At 34.5% G+C, this 19,019-nt stretch overlaps 3 protein-coding genes across 3 annotated transcripts in view; 1 reads left to right on the top strand and 2 right to left on the bottom strand.

Moving 5' to 3' along the window:
- LOC105164094 (glutamate--cysteine ligase, chloroplastic-like) overlaps nucleotides 1-6,022 on the bottom strand; it is an 8,675-nt gene extending 2,653 nt beyond the window's left edge. Inside the window, exons 1-12 of the mRNA XM_011082658.2 lie at nucleotides 5,826-6,022; nucleotides 4,666-5,012; nucleotides 3,894-4,044; nucleotides 3,483-3,590; nucleotides 2,744-2,836; nucleotides 1,396-1,479; nucleotides 1,170-1,238; nucleotides 1,031-1,101; nucleotides 839-907; nucleotides 625-718; nucleotides 446-535; nucleotides 284-364 (exon numbers count right to left, since the gene is read on the bottom strand). Coding sequence (XP_011080960.1) covers nucleotides 284-364; nucleotides 446-535; nucleotides 625-718; nucleotides 839-907; nucleotides 1,031-1,101; nucleotides 1,170-1,238; nucleotides 1,396-1,479; nucleotides 2,744-2,836; nucleotides 3,483-3,590; nucleotides 3,894-4,044; nucleotides 4,666-5,003 — 1,248 coding nt within the window. The 5' untranslated portion in view covers nucleotides 5,004-5,012; nucleotides 5,826-6,022. The remainder of the gene's footprint in view (nucleotides 1-283; nucleotides 365-445; nucleotides 536-624; nucleotides 719-838; nucleotides 908-1,030; nucleotides 1,102-1,169; nucleotides 1,239-1,395; nucleotides 1,480-2,743; nucleotides 2,837-3,482; nucleotides 3,591-3,893; nucleotides 4,045-4,665; nucleotides 5,013-5,825) is intronic.
- On the bottom strand, nucleotides 7,973-10,140 carry LOC105164093 (sugar phosphatase YfbT-like). Its single transcript, XM_011082655.2, has 2 exons — nucleotides 10,027-10,140; nucleotides 7,973-9,471 (listed from the first exon to the last, which is right to left on the bottom strand). Exon 2 carries the CDS (start codon nucleotides 9,390-9,392, stop codon nucleotides 8,247-8,249), a length of 1,146 nt encoding a protein of 381 aa, XP_011080957.1. The 5' UTR covers nucleotides 9,393-9,471; nucleotides 10,027-10,140; the 3' UTR covers nucleotides 7,973-8,246.
- LOC105164092 lies at nucleotides 14,829-17,708 on the top strand. Its single transcript, XM_011082654.2, has 2 exons — nucleotides 14,829-15,230; nucleotides 16,797-17,708. Exons 1-2 carry the CDS (start codon nucleotides 14,956-14,958, stop codon nucleotides 17,392-17,394), a joined length of 873 nt encoding a protein of 290 aa, XP_011080956.1. The 5' UTR covers nucleotides 14,829-14,955; the 3' UTR covers nucleotides 17,395-17,708.

Here is a 19,019-nt window from a genome sequence, read left to right as displayed (position 1 = left end):
TTTATTTCAAAAACATGCATTTTACAAGTGACTCTTCGGGTGTTTCCTCCTGTCCCACTCTTTACTACCAGCAACAACTACTCCCTTCAACTGCTAAGGAGATCAAGAATTCTCACATTACAGGAACTAAAAGTACAATTATTACTGAATGCTCATCATTAATTCTTCAGCAAGAACATGCAAATCACTACCCATACCCAATTTATATTTTCTATTGTCCTAAGTTGATAAAATCCCAGTCATGTAAACCAGGTAAGATACTATGCAAATTTAGAGAAAATACCCAGAAAGCAGGAAGTGCGCACAGCCTCCTCCAAGGTCCTCCATCAGCACCCCTCATCTCCAAGTATCTTTTCAGTCTTACCTGAAATTGATAATGCCCAAAATCAGGAAAACCATCAAGGTAACTGGCATAAATTTTCAAGCAATTAGACACAATATAAACCTCTGGAAATATTGTTGTTAAATGATTCTCCCAGTCATTAAGAGTGGGATATTCACCCGGAAGACATGGAAGTTTCCCAGCCATAAAATCCTGCAGCGAATTCAAATAAGAATTAGTCACATGATAATATAGCAGAATTACATAATGGAGAAATTCAAAGAGCAAGCATGGATAAGAACCCGGAAGGACATCCCAGCACAATCAATATACTTTTTATTCCGATAGACAAAGTACATTGGAACATCAAGAGCATAATCTACATACTGTTCAAACCTGTGCCAACAAGAAAAGAAACAGGCTTAAGCATGAAGTAGGCTGTTAATTCCTTAGTTCTCATGATTGTAAGATTTGCCATCCGCCTAATCAAAGAGTCAGAGATACAAGGAAATTTACCCAAAAGAGTCATCAAAGACAAATGGAAGCATCCCAGCACGGTCATTGTCAGTGTCTGTCCAAATTTGGCTGTGGCAGAAAACAGAATGATAACGTAAAATCAATGCCTCAATTAATGATATACAATTTCAGACCAATATTCAGGACAAGGATGAAACGTTCAAGAGGCTCCATCATGGAAGATATTACTACCTTCTCATGCTGAGAAAACCATTTGGTTTCCCTTCAGTGAAAGGTGAATTTGCAAACAGCGCTGTAGCTATCTGTTCTGAGAAACAAGTGAGATTCCATATAATCAAATAAGTTCCTGAACAATACGTGATCAACTTACAGGCTGTAAGGCAAGACCAGCCCGGAACTTCCTTATCATATCAGTTTCAGAATGAAAATCCAGATTCACCTGTATCACACAATGTGGACAACTGCTCATAGAAAAACCATTATAGTATATCACCTTGGAAGAGGAAATTTGGAGGATACAAATAAAGCATGACAATGACCAAAGGAATATCAATGAAACAGAAAATCCACAAAATGAAAGTTAAAAAATTCCTCACCTGGACAGTACATGTTCGAAACATCATATCAAGTCCAAGTGTACCAACTTTGGGCATGTAATTTCTCATAATCTCATATCTTCCCTGAGCCAAATTATATTGTTAGAATGTAGAGTGAGCTGATCAGATCATATATAATTGCTAGACTTCAGTTGATCAGATCATTTTAATTGCTAGATACGGACAAATTAAAATGCACACAAAGTAACTCATATTAACTGAAGGAAATGGATTTTGCATGCTTAAATAAAATATCATGAATATTGAAATTTTTTTAACATCAATGATTAGAATAGAGCTAATAAGAAATAACTGCTCATCAATTTTGGAAACACTAATGATCAAGATGTAAAGAAACTAAGGAAAATGATCAGTGACAACAAGAAGAAGTTGCTCTTCATGACTGCACGATGTTTATTTTCTGCATATGTGCATCTCACTCTGTCGAAATCTATGACTCTATTTCACAAGTTATTTTGGCTTTAAAAGAATCCACTAAAAATCTGTTTCCTAAATATTTTCATCCGTTCTGAGCCAAAGGAAAGAATTGCATAGAAAGATAAACATCTCAAATGTATCAGACTCACTTAATACCAACTTATGCACACGCATATCATAGCAACACAAGCCCGTTAGTTCCTGAGGTGCAGATGTACAGTTGGTAGCTTGAAGTTTCTAAGAACATGCACAACTTTGGAGTTGGCGAACACCCCTAGTCTGCTGTCTAGAGTTGTACCACAAACAAAATTGTCAATCTTGTCCACTTCAAATTTTTTTGATCCAATCCCCAATGAGGTCTTGACCAAAAGCTAACTCTGAGGCCAACACCAAGACTCAAAAATTAAGAGGTCTAGGATTCGAACCTTACCTATGTTTTTGTGTTTATCTAAATCAACAGTGATTTCTCTCTTTATGTGGTATTCTTGTATGATTTGATATAAAGCCATAGATAATGATTGGTCTTCGATATCCCATTGCAATAAATGATGTATTTGATTGTTTTGCCTCCCTAAAAGAAAATGACCTGTTCAATTGAACTTTCTGCTCTTCTTTCCTTAATGATGTCAAGAAAGGAAAATCCACAACAAATTAAGAACATTAACTCCTATATAGAGATTTTTAAGCTGCGTATGGAGTAATTGACCCAACCCACTCATAAAGATTCAGAAGCACCCATATTTATTGCACATGATTATAGTTGAATTTCTTTCAGCTTGTTCTTTTTAAAGATATATCCCAGCTAGCTAACAGTATCTTAAAATGTACATAACACAAAATATTCCATTAGATCACAACAAAATTTGCTGCCTCACTTGACACCCAACGAAAGAATTTATATAGACATTACCTTAGGCATTACTGGTATGACTTCACGTCTCCATTTGGGCTGAAAGCCAATCCCTAAAAATCCAATTCCCATCTCCTCTGCAACTGCTTTGACCTGAGAAATTTGTAACAATTGTTACACTAAACCAAATTGGAGTCTGATTTGGCCGGTCAAGGTGAGTTGTGTACAACAGAACTGAAATTTACATAAAACACACACACAGAGTGAACATATTCCCAGTATTGCACCTGGCAAATCAAAGAACCACTTTTCATTGGATTACTAGAAGACAAATGAGATAAGCAAAGAAATGCAGTGGAAGGAAGAGGAACAAAAAAGTCACTACAGCCACAATAACAAGTCATAGCTGTTAAAGAAGGTCCGTAGACATGGTTTTACACTTCTATTGGAATTTTTCACACTTAAAACACGTACTAAACTGTGATAGCCAAAGATAGCATAGCCTGAATTCATGATGTGGAAGCGCTCCATGCCAATGATCTTACACTCTAGTTCATTATCACATTCCACAGAACAAATTTACCATATTATATAACTCTTCAACAAAATGATGCAATTCAGAAGAACTCACAGATGATGCACCGTAATTCCTCCATGCATTTTCAGGAAAAACACTTGCATATTATTGTATTTTCCAAAATCTAGCTTAGAACCTCTTGATAAGTGAAAAGCAATTTTAGGAAGGACAAACCCAGAATACTAGATTGCTCATGCTACATATAGACCCAGGTCTACCAACCTGGTAAAGATGAGAATTGACTTCAGCACAAGTTTGATGCAGAGTTTCAAGAGGAGCACCACTAAGCTCAAATTGACCACCAGGCTCCAATGATATACTTTGTTTTCCCTACCAATAAACAATAAAGTTTTGGTAGAAACTACATTGAGAGAAACAGAGTATTGCAATGTAAATGCACGTCTTAATGGCAAGCATATGAGAAATGGGAAAGATGCTGCTCATACTGAGTAAATTCTTAACATGGAAAAGAAGGGTTTAGTAACATGTTTTTTAGATGGAACAGGGGGAAATGATATGTTACTGCAGCAACTGCGTGTTCCTGTATATACCACTGTGCTGCTGCATAGCATAAACAAAAATGGGAATTCGACCACACATCACATTAGAAACTGGAGAAAGAAAAGGACACACCTGTTGAAGTCCTATTATGTTTTCACCTTCCATTATTTTATCCCAATCAAATCTCTCAGATAAACCATTGAGAAGCTCTTCTATCTGTTCATATTTCATGGGTTTCAGTGTTCCAATTTCAAACCCAAATTTTTCGTGTTCAGTTCCTATCCTGTATGTTACAATGACATTGGTTGTGTTAGATGTCAATCCGCGGCTGACATATGCACCATCCAACACATAAACATGCCACAATTAAATTCAAAAACTATAGCTTCGAGAGAAAGAAATAACACAGAACTGCAGGTTGAGATTGCTGACAAGGAAACAAATGCCAGTTCATATACTTTGGAAGGCCTAGAATCATGATAGTGATAAATAAATCATAAGACGATCCTAGGTTTTCATGACAAATGGAACAAGATATGAACACCTTCGACTAACCAATATCACCAAAAAAACAAAAGCAGAGCATGACCTCCAAGACTAACATGAAAAGTGATCTCGGTTATGGGACTATGACTTTGACCCTTTCCTAACACCTAATAAACAATTATTCTAAAATAAGCCATATAGCTCAGCAGTTTCATAATTCATCTTCTGAAAGCAAATGAAACACAAACATATTGGAAACTAGTCCCACCAAACTGCTTGTTTTATCACCAAAAATTACCATTAAACTTTGGGCAAATAATAGCAGTAACAGCTTTAAAGAACACATTGAAACATGAGGATCTCTTTGCAACAAGAATGTGATTAAAATCTAATTACCAACAAGAGCTAGAAGTTCAACCTCCATTTTTCCTTAGGCTTGCAACCAGACGCAAGGTAACCTACAAGTTCTTCTTTTGTAAGTGGCTCTGATGCAATAACAGCATCTTCAGTAGGAGGACTCGCAGCAACAGTTACACAATGCCCTCGCCTCTGTCCAACTTCACTGCCATCTAAACTCCAGCCTTTTGTCGCCTTCAGGGAACTCCATGAAGCAGGATGGAAACCAAAGATGATTCCCTTAGCTTTAGCTGCCTCCATTTTATCAGCAAAGCTATTAACTCCATTATATCTTGATTTACACTGTGTAGTCTCAGAATGAATGCAGTGTGATGAACCAGAATGGGACATCAATGCCATGCCTCAAAGCTGAAAAATAAGCAAACTATATTTATGGAACCCCCTTTCTAACAGAAAAATTTGTTGGTTCAGCATCATTTAGTAAAAAGACACGGAATACAACATGGTATGCAACAAATTTCCAAAATGACATGTGGTTCAAGACACCTTTGTTTCAACTGAGAAGTGCGCAAGTTAAACATATTTACGAGCTCGTAATCGGAGTTAAAGATGCAGTGTAGTATTGCAACTCCATTTTTGACTGATCACACAGTAAAATAAAGTTTCAGGTTGAGAAGCAGCACATAATTGTCAACATCCATGGTTGATACTGCAGAGCTGACTTAATCAAGGATCACACCACATGATGTCTTATGCATCATGCAGTCAGAAATGGGCCGACAGTTACTTGGAGAAGATGCGAACCTTAATAAACCGAAAACGTTCACAAATTTATCCGCAGTTGAGCTTCAGAAAACACACACACAGAGTTACATTTCAAGCTAGTAAAAATCATGCAAAATGAACCTTCACACTCTTGGACATCAACGGACTTAATTTACACTTTTTTTTCCGACACCCCCCGTGAGCAAAGAACAATTCAAATGACTAAATTCAAACATCGAAACACCACAGAGAAACATGCGCTCTTTCATCAGTGCTGAACTCATGAAATGCATTTAAACGCAATTCGAATTCGGTAGACGAAACAAACTAGCCAATTAAAGGAAACCCACACCAATAATCAACAACCTCACATCAAAACCAAAAGAAACTCAACCAATATACCTCAATCTTGAAAAAAAAAACAAAGCACTACTGATTAACAGAACAAAAAAATACCTGTGTGTAACACAGAGTGCGTGCTTCTGTGGGCATCCAATTGAGGATGATGTGAAAATAGCGTATTAATTATGAGAATTCATACATAGAAATAGAAGCAGAGAGCATAGAGCATTAGCATTATGTAGTGAGCTGAGTAGAGAGGACCGGAAAAGAATGGTGGAGAGGGGGCACGGGGAACTGAACTGTGCGGCACCATCCACTCGCCCCCATCCACTCTCTTTGCTGTGGTCCCTCCCACTTGGCGTCACACACGTCACCTCATCATAAAGATTCCTAAAACGACTTCTTCATCCACTACCACACTCAACGAAATATATATGCTTATATTTATTTTTATATTTTATCATCAAATTTTATTTTTATATCAATTTATCATCTTAATTTTAAAAATTTGTGCTATATTATATATGACCGTTTTTCGATTGATTCTTCTGCTCTTAAATACCACATATGCACTATATGGTATATTATTCTGATAGCAAAATCAACCAAAAATTAGTCATATATGACGAAGTGCAATTTTATAAAGTTGAAATTATAAATTAACAAAAAAAAATGGCAAAATATATTTAGCTTTGTATTATTATTTCACTTCTTCGTATTTAATTTGTAGTTTTCTAGTTTTTAATATTTAAATTATTTTTTTCGTTTTTATAAGAAGGAATTGTTTTCATACTCATATGAAACTATTATGTTTAAAAATTTAATTACACTTAGACTTCACCCCAACACCCCAAAAAAATTATTTGAAATTATACTTAGCATCACCCTCTAATAATTCTTTATTTATAAATATACTCCTTCTATTAGAATTTAACCAAAAAAAACTAATCTCAACCAAAAATATATATGTAATTTTAATACTTATAACAGGATAAATATAATATATATATATATAATTATAATAAAATATTACTAACAAATTATTACCTTTGAATAAAAAGTAGTCGTTGATTAATGAAAACTAATAAGTTAATAATTTATATAGAATGCTAATTAGAATTTTTATGTGTTTCTTTTCTTGGGGCCAATCTTTTCGTTCTAACAAAAGAGATACAGTTATAAATAGAAACTTTGGAAGATAGTGTAAGTATAATTTTAAAATATATTTCTAAGAAAATATAATTTTATATTTTTAAAAGAAATTTAAAATTAATTCTATTTTTAACGAATTATAAGTCTCCAAAAGTTTATAGAATCAAATGCTCAAAATAGAATTTCAAAATTTTTGTTAGTAGCATTTCGTGAGTCGATTCTTGAATAATTTAATGAATTAAGTCTTTATTGCAGAAAGAATGATGATTATGTCTGTTATAAATTTGACAAAATTATATGAATTTAACTATCATACTAAAATATTTTATTTTATTATTTTAGACCGTATTTAACAACCTTTGCATTTAAATATTGACTCGATTATTGGGGTAGCATATAATTTAATTTTTATAACCCAAATAAATAAAACTCAAACTTCAGAGACTATTAATAGCATCTTTTCTTAAAATAAAGGTAAAATACACCTTACTCCTTATACTTTGACTTACGTAACATTTACTCTCTGTATTTTTTAAATTTATTACTCAATCCCCTGGATTAACGGTCAATGCAAAACGTTGAACTCCACCAAAATATGAGTATTTATTGATGACTTCCAATAAATCTGTAATAAGTTATATGATTTTTTATTTAATTTTTTTATTATTGTCAGCAAATTTCATGAACCATACTAACATATTGATCTATTTGTTGTACGAAAACAAATAGCAAGAGTACTAAATATAATTTCTCAAACCATAAATGATCTGCATGTGATCACACCAAACCTTAAGAGAGCACAATTAATTATCCTTATATTCTTTGATTGTCAATTGTATTGTATCCGTACTATTCTTTGACTAATATTATGATGTCAGTGAACATCTACTTCCAGAGAATGGTAAGAATGCAACGATTGTAATGGCTAATGCAAAACAAGATGATCTAGTAATGGAAAAACATGTTTGTATACTACGGCTTTCAGTTCCATTTAAGCCTTCTTGCAGATAAATACTAACAGAAACCATGGAAACACCAAGAATGAAGAAGACCAAGAGTTTGGAGTTTAGTGCATGCAAGAAACACTCCCAGGTACTTACTTCTGAGAATCATATCAACTTACGAATTCAATAAGAAGGTTGAGATTTTGGACATATACAGGAAGTCTAAAGACGTATTATTTGTACATATAATACATACAACACAGAGTACATGGCAATCCAATGTAGATTACCTTCTGCAGTTCCTTTTTCTTCGACTATTTTCTCCTGCAAATTCAACCCTTGTATTTCTGTCTCCTATTTCTTTATACACGTGATCAACAGTAGGCTTTCATGGCCAAGAATTAGATTAAGGATAAAGCGCTGTACATTTGGTAAAATATCACCAGAAATCATCATAAACGCCAACTGATGAGGATGGGTGCCGGTCGTCTTCTGCCTCAACCTCCATCTCCAGCTCTGGTTCATTGGATCCAAACTCAGCTGATTCAATGTCGGCCAGGTTCTTGAGATCAACCACTGAGAGCTCGTCAAGGTGTCTCACCACCAGATCGGCTGCTCCAAGCTCGTAAACAGGGTGTTTGCTAGCAACGGCAACACATTTCATCCTTGCATCATGTGCAGCTTCAACCGTTTGATTTGAGTTGCCAAAAACTATACACCTCTCTGGTATGAATTGCAGAAGTTGTGCTGCATATACAAACATCTCAGGATCGGGCTTCCCTCTATGGACATCCTCCGCCGCCACAATGACGTCAAATACTCCTTCGATCCCAATGGCTCCAATTGCTCTCTCGAGTGATTTTCTTGGTCGGGTGGACACCAAAGCCATTGGGACCTTGTGATGCATCAGGACGTTCACGAACTCTTGGGAACCACAACGGAATCTATAAATCCCACCTTGTAAAGCTTGGTAAATCTCCTCCTTCCTAGATGCCATTCTCTTAAGTTCACCTGGATCTCTTGACCAGCAGAGAACTTCTGCAATCGCTTGCTCATTCTTCATACCTTCTACCCTCCGAAGCATGAAGGCTGGTGGTGGTGATTTTCCCTCTTCCTCAGAAAGAACCAACCAAGCTTGCTTCTCAAGATCCGGATTATCTTCAACCAGCACTCCTTCCCACTCAAATATAGCACCTAACCACCCACAACCCATCCTTTCTTGCCGAAGCAATGGATTTCTAAGTGCAGGATTATCCGCCTTATTCTCTGGCGGCCATAATCCAGGTCTACGATCCACACCGGTGTCAATCCCATACCGAAAGTCTCTAGGTATTCGCTCTTCCTCACGATAAGAATACGCCTCTCTGGTTAATTCCATGGCTTGAGCCCTAATCATAGACATCCGTGGCTGCTCAACCCCCAATATCCACAAAGAGGCAGAGCTAGAAACTCTCCTACCAATAAACTTGGTCATAGGTAGGCGGCCAGGATCCACCTTCCGGTTACTTGAAACATCCTTGAAACAGTAACTCCCACATATCGGCCGGTGCCCCAAAAGGGATGTTGCCGCAATTGAATCGACCATATTTCAATCGATAAACACAAGAACAACAACGGCCTAACTCCAAATTTTGGCTTCACAGCTCAATTTGGTTGCCTTTCCACTACAAAAGGGCAATCCTTAGGAAGTAATTTCTCTTATAGTTCCTCTATTATGGAAATCCTTTCAAAGTAATTGGATAATTGAACATAGAATCCACCAGAAATACACAAAAGATAAACACTAAACTTCTACTGCCCCTCTGTTTACCACTTAAATCACTATTTACACTGAAAGAACCTTATTTTCAGTGTGTGACGCACAAGTTATTCTTACAGGAAAGTAAGTGTTAAAAAACACAGCCCTCAACGTCAAGATTCCAACTTTACTCAAAACCCATCAAATTAAATAGCCAATTCCAGGATTTTAAGCAACACCCACCCAGCCAACACAGTATATTACCACATTAAACAATGAAAACACCCGTAAACAATCCAACCCCACAACCAGAAAGATCAACAAAAGGAGAAATCCTTTTATATATTCCGAAACCCAAATGATTTCAGCTGCAAAAGGCAATACAACTACAAAAATAAACAGAAAATATCACGTCTGCTTATGCGTTTGACCTATATTTACAGAGACAAAACAAAGGAAGGAATGAAGAGTAACCTCAAACCTGGGAAGGGGGGAACAAGAGCTTTGATGACGGAATGTAGAGAGAGAGAGAGAAGGAATGAGATTTTTATTGTTATGGAATTGAAGACATGGCTTTTGTTCTTCGAATTTGTGTGGTTTATAAGCATTCGCGGGGGCAAATTACAATTGGGGGAAGGCTTTCTGGGAAGTGGGAACCCGTGTGCCGGCCCGCTATGCGGTTTTGGTTTGACCCGAATGCTAAACTGTTTGTATATGGATTATTTGGAATTCCATAATTCTAGGCATTGTTTGGATTTATGTTTTTACATTTTTTGAAATAAGATAAAACTACACTCAATGTTGGTTTTTGTGTTTTTACACTTTATATGTGTATTTTTTTTATTTTTTAACTTTCTATATATAATATATATATACATTTATATATATAATATAAAACATACATGATTTGACAATAAACAGTAATTTTTGTCTTCAAAAAATACAACATTAAACATAAAATATTTATATATATAAAAATTATAAAAAATATATAATTTGACAATAAACAGTGATTTTTGTCTCCCAAATCCCAGCATCAAACCTACACCACTTATTTTAAAATATTTTAAATTATCCCAAAATACAAATCCAAACATATCATCTATCTGCAACGCACACTTACTTATCTTTATTTTTCTCTCTCTATCTTCAAAACACAAAACAAAATATTTAAAACACAAATCCAAACGTAATGCTAGATTCTTTGGGCCCGCTCAAAGAATAAATATGGTGGTTGGTTCCTCTAAAATTTGTTATAATTATAAATATTTATTATTATTTATAACTATTTTTAAATTAATTATCGTCTAATAAATTTGTTTCATTATATTTTATTATAGACGTATTTGTTAAATGATTATTAATTCAATGCGGTTGTAATTTTTCAAATAATGATTAAGTATTTATAATTATTATAAATTTTAAATGAATTTGTTGTTATTTACCCAAATAAATAACTACAAAATCTTGGAGTACAATTTTTTTTGAAGTTTAATTAAGTAGGCTTAATTTCTTTCTATTTTGACTTGTCTAATCCTTAATTTAGTTTGGTTTGTCATGAGAGATACAAAGGTTGTTTGCAAATGTTGAAAATATATATTTATTAATTTTATTAAAAATAGTTTTTTTTTATAATTTTTATTTTTGAACTGCTTAAATTAAGTTTAAGAATATAAGCAATTTCTTACTAATTTTTACAACTAATTTTCAACTTACAACTTTCACTATAAACACTCGCGTAATCTGCTCAATTTTTTAAAACCGGAGGTGTTTTTAAGGTTCTTAAATTATGGGCTTTTGTTATATTGTCGTGGTGATCGAAACGATATATTGTTCGATTGCTCATTTTATTAAAATATTGATATAATTATATAATTATCGTTTTTATAAAAAATAAAAAACAAAAGGGTACGTGGGAGTGATAAAAACAAGGGTAGTTACATAAAACTATAATGTAATAATTAGTCCTTTTCAAGGGTGAGTTGGAGCAAATTATTTATGTTATCCATTAAATTAGGGATAAGTAATTGGTGAAAATGTGAAGCCCTTTTAGCCAATAGGGCTGAAGCTTCAATTCACTTTATGAATTTATGGGTTAATTAATATTATTCATATAATTAATCAAAATTGTTCCATTCCTTTCCTCTACATCTATTTGTTAATTACTAGTCAATATCAATAATGTTTCAAAACATTTAGACAAACAGCTCATCCGATTTCGCTGTAAGTAGTATAGAGTTTATATTTTTTTGTTATAGTGATATCTACGAAGATTAGATAAAAAGATGTATATATATATATATATATATATTTCTAAAATTACAGTTACGTTCATTGAGATTATAGTTGTAGTTATTACATTTACACCCCTCACCTATTGTCTTTTTATACAAACCACTCATGTCTTTTGCAAAATTATGGAAACCATCCCTGACAGTTTTTAAAACCCAAAAATATCCATGTTGACTCGATTAACCTTTAAAATAATTTTTCAAGAACAGAAATGCCCTTAGAGTGTTTATGTAACTATCAAAAGGTAGAAGGGATGTCAAAATAATATTCATGAAGATAAGTATAAACATAGTCAACAAAGACATTTTTTTATTTTAAAGGCTGTCGCGGGTGATTTATGCAATTTTTCAAAAGGCGGGAGCTGTGTGTGTAAAAAGGTAACAGGTGAGATGTGTAAATATAATTATCCCTATTATAAATCCCTTATTTAAAGCAAAGGTTAAACAAACACTCCATGAAAAAGTTATACTAACACTCATCGCGGTGTAGCTGTAATTTTACAATAGATACGGGGTGTATGTAATTTGGCCTACTTTCAGGAGGTGTCACTATGATTTATCCTATTTTTTAAAAATAATTATATTAATACTCCCTAACCTATGGTCTACTTACACAGACCATCAATGCCTTTTAGATAATTATATGTACAGTCACTAAAAACATCAATATCATTCATAAACATCATCCTATCTTTTTGAAAAAAATTACAAATACACCCCATAAAAATATTAATATCATTACACAAATTATTTAAATATGAGCCAACCTCTTAATTTAGGACACAATGCCCCAATCTATCCACTTTGATCGTCATTTTAACGTTAAAATATAATTTAGTCCCATGAAACGTCTCAAAAAATTCACACCGACAACATTAATGTGGTCATCTCCAATTTTTAATCATTGGACCCCAACATTTTATAATTTCAATATTTTATATGTGAAAATTGCTAAAAATTTGACTTAAAACATTCCGTGTGCAAGTGCAACTGTACAACATTTTAGTCATCCAGAACAAGTTACCTAACCTCAATATATTTCCCTTCAATTCCCTTTGGTAGGTGGTGCACTTGCCCATCTTTTTCTCCTGTTCCTATAGGTTTCACTGAGGATTCAATTATGAAATTAAAGATTTAAATTTTACAATCCAAAGTTGACAATATATAAACATTTTAAAATAACAATGATTTTTAGCATAGTTGAAGTTGAATAAGAAATTTAAAGATATCGATTCGAGTCCCATCGAGCGTGTTATTTTACATAAGTTATTATTATTTATTTTACTGTTGTTTATTATATTAGTGTGTTGATCTTGTATTCTTCAGATTTATTGAGAAATTGGTATTATCATGTAATTACTACTTCCAAAATAAAATTCTAAATTTTGTTATTACCACATTAACTGACTAGTGAGGTTGGTTTGTCTCTGTTTTCTTTTTCAGATTTTAGTGAAAAATATGTATTTTTAATTTCGTATAGGTTTTCGCGTGAAATGAGAATATGTTTGGATTAGATGCAGTTTTGGAGCGTTTGAATAGGCGTAAGTCGAAGGTTTAGCATTATAATTGCGTAATTTGATGGTAGAACTTCACACGAATATCTCCTCATGATTTTCATCTAGAGGGGTCATCGATTGTCGCGAAATGCCATAATTTCGACCAATTGGTGACAAATATAAATTTTTACCACTTCCTTTTTGCTTACGTCAACAAATTTCTTAAATTTTATTAGATGATAAATTTATCTATTTGAGAAAAAACAAAGTCATTAGTACGAAAATATAATCTATTAAATTATAAAAAATCTACAATAATTACAACAAATTTAAGGAAAGAAAATTATCCCATAAATTATTTGTATTGTTACATTGATGTTCTTAGTGGGTTGGATGCTTCTTTGCAAATACTTGGACATGAAGCCAAGGTAAGCAGACAAAAATTTTGTAGGGTTGACATCAAAATTGTCGACGTGTCTTCTTATGAATGGTTGAGAGGCGCACAAGACATCAAATTTCAACTAAGAGTGGAGAAATAGGACACTTATGTTTTGGTCTCTATTAGGACCACTTGCATGAGATACCACAACACCACACGCTACAGATACGATTCTCACTTGCCAAACAACGTTTGCAATGACTTTTATTTTTGTGATTGTGTAAATTGTAAAAAGAAATAATAATAATAATAATATTCATAATTTTTTAAATAATAAATGATATTTATAATTATATCAAATTTTAAATAAATTTATTGTAATTCATTTTAAATTATAACTTTTACGAAGACATAAACTCTTACAAACATCTCAAAAATTTAGAAGCTCAAAATTTTTCTTTTAAAGCATTTGCGAATATCTCCGGGCAAAAGGCGGACAACTGAAAATCTTCTCTTGTACTTTTATGGCACATTAATATGTGTTATTTTAAAATTTAAATTATTATTAAATTAAAAATTAAAAATGGGAGGCGTATGGATGACACGTTAGTGCTCCGATAAAATGTGAAATATACATGTTATGTTTCAAATTATGTATCGATGATGTATTAAAGTGTGATAAAAAAATTATACTTTTAGTTTCACACAATATGATGTGTTGTACTATTGATCCACAGTTTACGAGTTTAGCAGATTTAGTCTCTTAGGATAAATATTATAAGGCCGACAACTTTACATCCATAGGACCAAGTGTGTCACAATTTTTATCATATAGGACTAAAAATGCTACAATATTCATCCTATGGGACTAAATGTATTAAACTCTAAACAGTGGGTCAAAGTACAACACACTCTATCGTATGGGATTAAAAGTGCAATTTCCCCAAGTGTGATTTTTTTTGGGCCTAAATCCAATTCATAAGCTCACATAATTCGCAACATTATCCAATAACAATTCTAGGAGAAATCTGGCCCAGTAAAGTAACCTAGCTAAGCTTAGATGATGGCGTATTTAAACGTGCACACGGCGTCGTTTAATATATCCCGTGGACCCGTGCCGAACATCAACTTCTTTTTCTGTGTATGCTGGTACATAGAGTCGCAAGGTGTAGTCCCTCAATCTGGCAAGGTGTTTGTTGAAATTCGTGGGTGAATTCTTGTACAAGCATTGAAAGTGTAAAAACATGACCGGAAAAGGGGGGAAGAAGAAGGGACCTAATGCAGGAGCTGGATCTCAGCCGCGCGTTTCCATGACGCTGAGAGAGGAATCAACTGGGAAGAAACAGGGCAGTGTTAATTTCAAGAGTATGTGCAAGCTAGACCATATGAAAAACCTTGCAGTCTGGGCCGCTGCCGAAGCCTCTATCCCGTCGCTTGGAGCTTTCTTTGGGGAACGCCTGGCTGCGGCATCCGAGGCCTTGGGCATTCGCTCTGACCCGTCTTTGTTTGTCTGCGAGAGGTTCTGTCCTGCTCTATTCTTTATAATTTGGATTAGTGGATAATATTTCTCCTTCAGAGGTCTTCAAATGCTTTTTTCTTGTTTTTCGGTTGGGGAATCTGGGGAAGGGAAGGATTATTTGTGTTGCAGTCTCGGAACTTGCCTCTGCGTATATGGTTAAGCAGCATGGTGAGTCGCGAGACGTCTTTTACACCAGTGCAAGGGGAGCTAAGAGTTATTTTGGTGATTGAATAAGAAAATCGAATGTTTAGCAGAAAGGTCTCTACTTTTAAAAAAAAGTAAGCATGTCTCAATAACTTGTTTAAGTCATTCTTTTGGAATCCTCTTGGATGTGGGTCAATGAATTGGATGTAGATATATAGATATAGAGTTCTTGATAAGAAGAGGAAACGGCTTAATTCCTAAAGAAAATATATGAACAACTTCAACCTTCTCTAATATTTTAGTTGTATGCTCAAAGTCCAAGTTTTTGTGTTAATACCTCCTTACAGTGCTAAACCGCATACTTTCACCGTCTTTTCACTCTTCGAATGGATCTTTTAGTTTCAGTTTTAAGTCTGTTAAAATGCTCTATTGTGATCATTCCAATAGATGTCCTCAAATGCCTTAATTTGTGCATTTGCTATTGATTCATTTGTAGTTTTTGGTGAGTGATTAAACTAGTTGTGTAATTGGTCTTAAAAATGGTTTGATATTAGTTCATGCAGGCTATGTCTTTCTTTCCACATCTCTTCCTCTTGGGTTAACTTATACTCGCACATAGTTCTTCTTGGGAACTTTACGTAATGCTTCCCAAGATTTTATCTGTGCGTAAAGAAATATACCCCAAAACTTCTATTTTGCTTGAGCCTGCTCTGAATTAAAACCCATGGAGTTGTGCTGCAATGTTTTGGATGACAGTTCTGGTGCCCCATGAATAATTTCAGAAAACAATATATTCCTGGGGACAATTGTTGTTTTGATTTCAAAGTGTATGGTATTATGTGTTTCCACAGTGCTTTGCCTGTCCACAAAGCTTGAGTGAGATGCAAAATTGTGCTACTGTACCATTGCTACAAATTTTCAAGCAGTCACTATTTCTGTTTTCTTTTGCTCATTGTCTCTTTATGGTAATTGTTCTTTTTTTTTTGCTTCCTTGTTCCCCTACTTTTTGAGATAGTTGCAGTAAGAGCTGAGCAATTATGGATTATAACTTGCATACCTAATTCCTGCAAATCTGAGTTTCAAGTCCGACATTTTGCAGTGTTCTCCTATTGCTACATTTCATCTTAAAAGCCTTCAGTTATCTGAATCTCTTGCCGAACTCTTCTCTCTTGGTTTTCTATTTGACATTCATGCTACTATTCCAAGAGCTAAAATGTGAAAATAAGTTTCATTATACTGGTTCCTCTCTCCTACTTCTGTCTCCTTGCTATTATTCCTGCCGGAGTAAGGAAGTAAAATATATTGGAAAATACAACTGCCTTAACAGATATATGAATAGATGATATGCATCCCCATCAAGTGACAAAGTTCAAATAAAAATGGAACACTCTTAGGCTCTGATGATGCTTTCTTGTTCAACAGGTGTGAATCTATTCTGCAACCTGGCGATAACTGCACTGTCCGGATTGAGAAGAATATGTCAAAGAGTAGGTGCAGACGCAAGAAATCTAGTCTTACCACACAGAATAATGTCGTTTACAGATGCCACTTCTGTTCTCATCGAAATGTGATGAGAGGAACGCCAAAAGGCTATGTAAAAGAGATATGTCCACCCAACGCTAAGCCACCACTGAAAATAGAGTCTGCCATATCTGCTGTAGAAAAATGTGCTAGCTCAGCCATTACTACAAAAAGTATCGTGAAGGTTAACAAGGTGGATACTGTTGCTTTGCCAACAATAGACGAACAGAATCTTGAAACAAGTAGTCCAGCAACTCCATTGCCGACAACTGCTCTTTCTTTATTGGATTCAAAGAGGAGGAAAAGGACTAGGTCGGGTGTGAAGAAAGCAGCTGCACCTGAAACAATCTCAACTGCAGCTGATGCCGAGAAAAGTATCAATGCGTCCAGTAAGAGGAGGAAAAAATCCTGGACAAGTCTGAAGGAGATTGCTGAAAGCAGCGAGCACGAGATTAGCAAGAAGAAGTTGACAAATTCAACCATTCCATTCTTTATTTAATAGGAGACTTATACAGCATATCCATTGCACAATGTAGAGTTGGAGCAATTACTAAAATTTCAAAATTGTGTAGCACTCCATTCTTTTATTTAATTTTGAGATTTGATGATAATTCCAATAGTTAGTAATGATCAATGAAAACTTAGTTATAATCCAAAAGAATGTTGTCTCGTTTTGATCACTGTAATGCCCATATTTCCTCTGTCCTGGTCATGTTAATCAGTATGATGTGTACATACATGTCTTACTGCACATTTTGCAGTCGGATGTACTTTTAAATTGGGAATACAGTATAGAATGCTGAAACTTGTTCGTTCCGGTTTCTAGTCCTGGTTTATGTTTATATGTTTCGCAAGATGAGATACACTCATGCTCATTGATTAATTAACAATCACTGAAACTAAGATGAGATAGAGGAATTATTTACATGTGAGTGTATTTTGAAGCATCAGTAGGCTAAGAATACCCTCTAGTGTGCTTCTGTTTTAGTGTTTTACTCAGATTTTAGTTGGGAACTATGTCTCTCCCTGGATTAAGTATGTCAGCAGTCGTGGTTCTGTGAATTACACCGTTCCTTTGTAGAAGGAACAAATCACCGTTACGGATGTTAGATGTGGTATCGCGACTAGCAGACTATGTGAGGATGCTTTATGATCCCTCGACATTATCTTTTTTAAGACATTGTAGAGATTATTCGCTAATGCATCACTTGGTTAAAAGATAGAGTTCTCAATGCTTTGTTATTTTATCTGGACCAAATATTTCCAGTATCTCGCATTGCATGAGTCAAAGCTGTAGTTTTCATTTCTTGGCCCACTTATTTCGAAACCTACATCATCATTAACTTCAGTGAGGAGCTAACGCTGGCTACATAATTAACAATTCAGCAGCAAGAAGTTTGCTCTTCACCATGTTCCCTCAGGAATTCTTACTAATGAAACAATCTGTGTAATTGGTAACAGCAGTCGTGGTTCACCTGCCACAATTCTTTGAAGAAATTGACGAGCTTGAGGCCGGCGGAGTCTCTTGCAAGGGAAGGATCTCGGTATCCGCCCATGCTCACCTATTATTTGGCTATGTTAATCAAGTTGTGGATGGGCTTAGGGAAGCTGAGCTTGCTGAATTAGACATTGCTATTCAAGCAAGATTACCCAGAATGGCATAAGGGTGAGTGACTTGGGGCATACTCAATAATATTCTCATATGATTCTCTTAAGTAATGTATAAAAATAAAAATGTGTTTCTAGTAAACCATCAACCATTGTTTATTTGAGTTTCTTTTTTTTTTTTTTTGAAAAATAGAAGGAGAACTTTATTTATTGCGGATTAAAGGTTAGTATAAAAGGCATATTAGAGAAATCTGAATTAAACTTAGGAGAAGAGGTGTTGTCAACTCAACCAATCAAGCAAGATTACCCAGAATGGCATAAGGGTGAGTGACTTGGGGCATACTCAATAATATTCTCATATGATTCTCTTAAGTAATGTATAAAAATAAAAATGTGTTTCTAGTAAACCATCAACCATTGTTTATTTGAGTTTCTTTTTTTTTTTTTTTAGAATAATAGAAGGAGAACTTTATTTATTGCGGATTAAAGGTTAGTATAAAAGGCATATTAGAGAAA

This window comes from Sesamum indicum, linkage group LG6, assembly GCF_000512975.1.
Source record: "Sesamum indicum cultivar Zhongzhi No. 13 linkage group LG6, S_indicum_v1.0, whole genome shotgun sequence".
NCBI lineage: Eukaryota > Viridiplantae > Streptophyta > Magnoliopsida > Lamiales > Pedaliaceae > Sesamum > Sesamum indicum.
The sequence above is the reverse complement of the archived record's forward strand: the minus strand, read 5'-3'. Positions and strand labels throughout refer to the sequence as shown.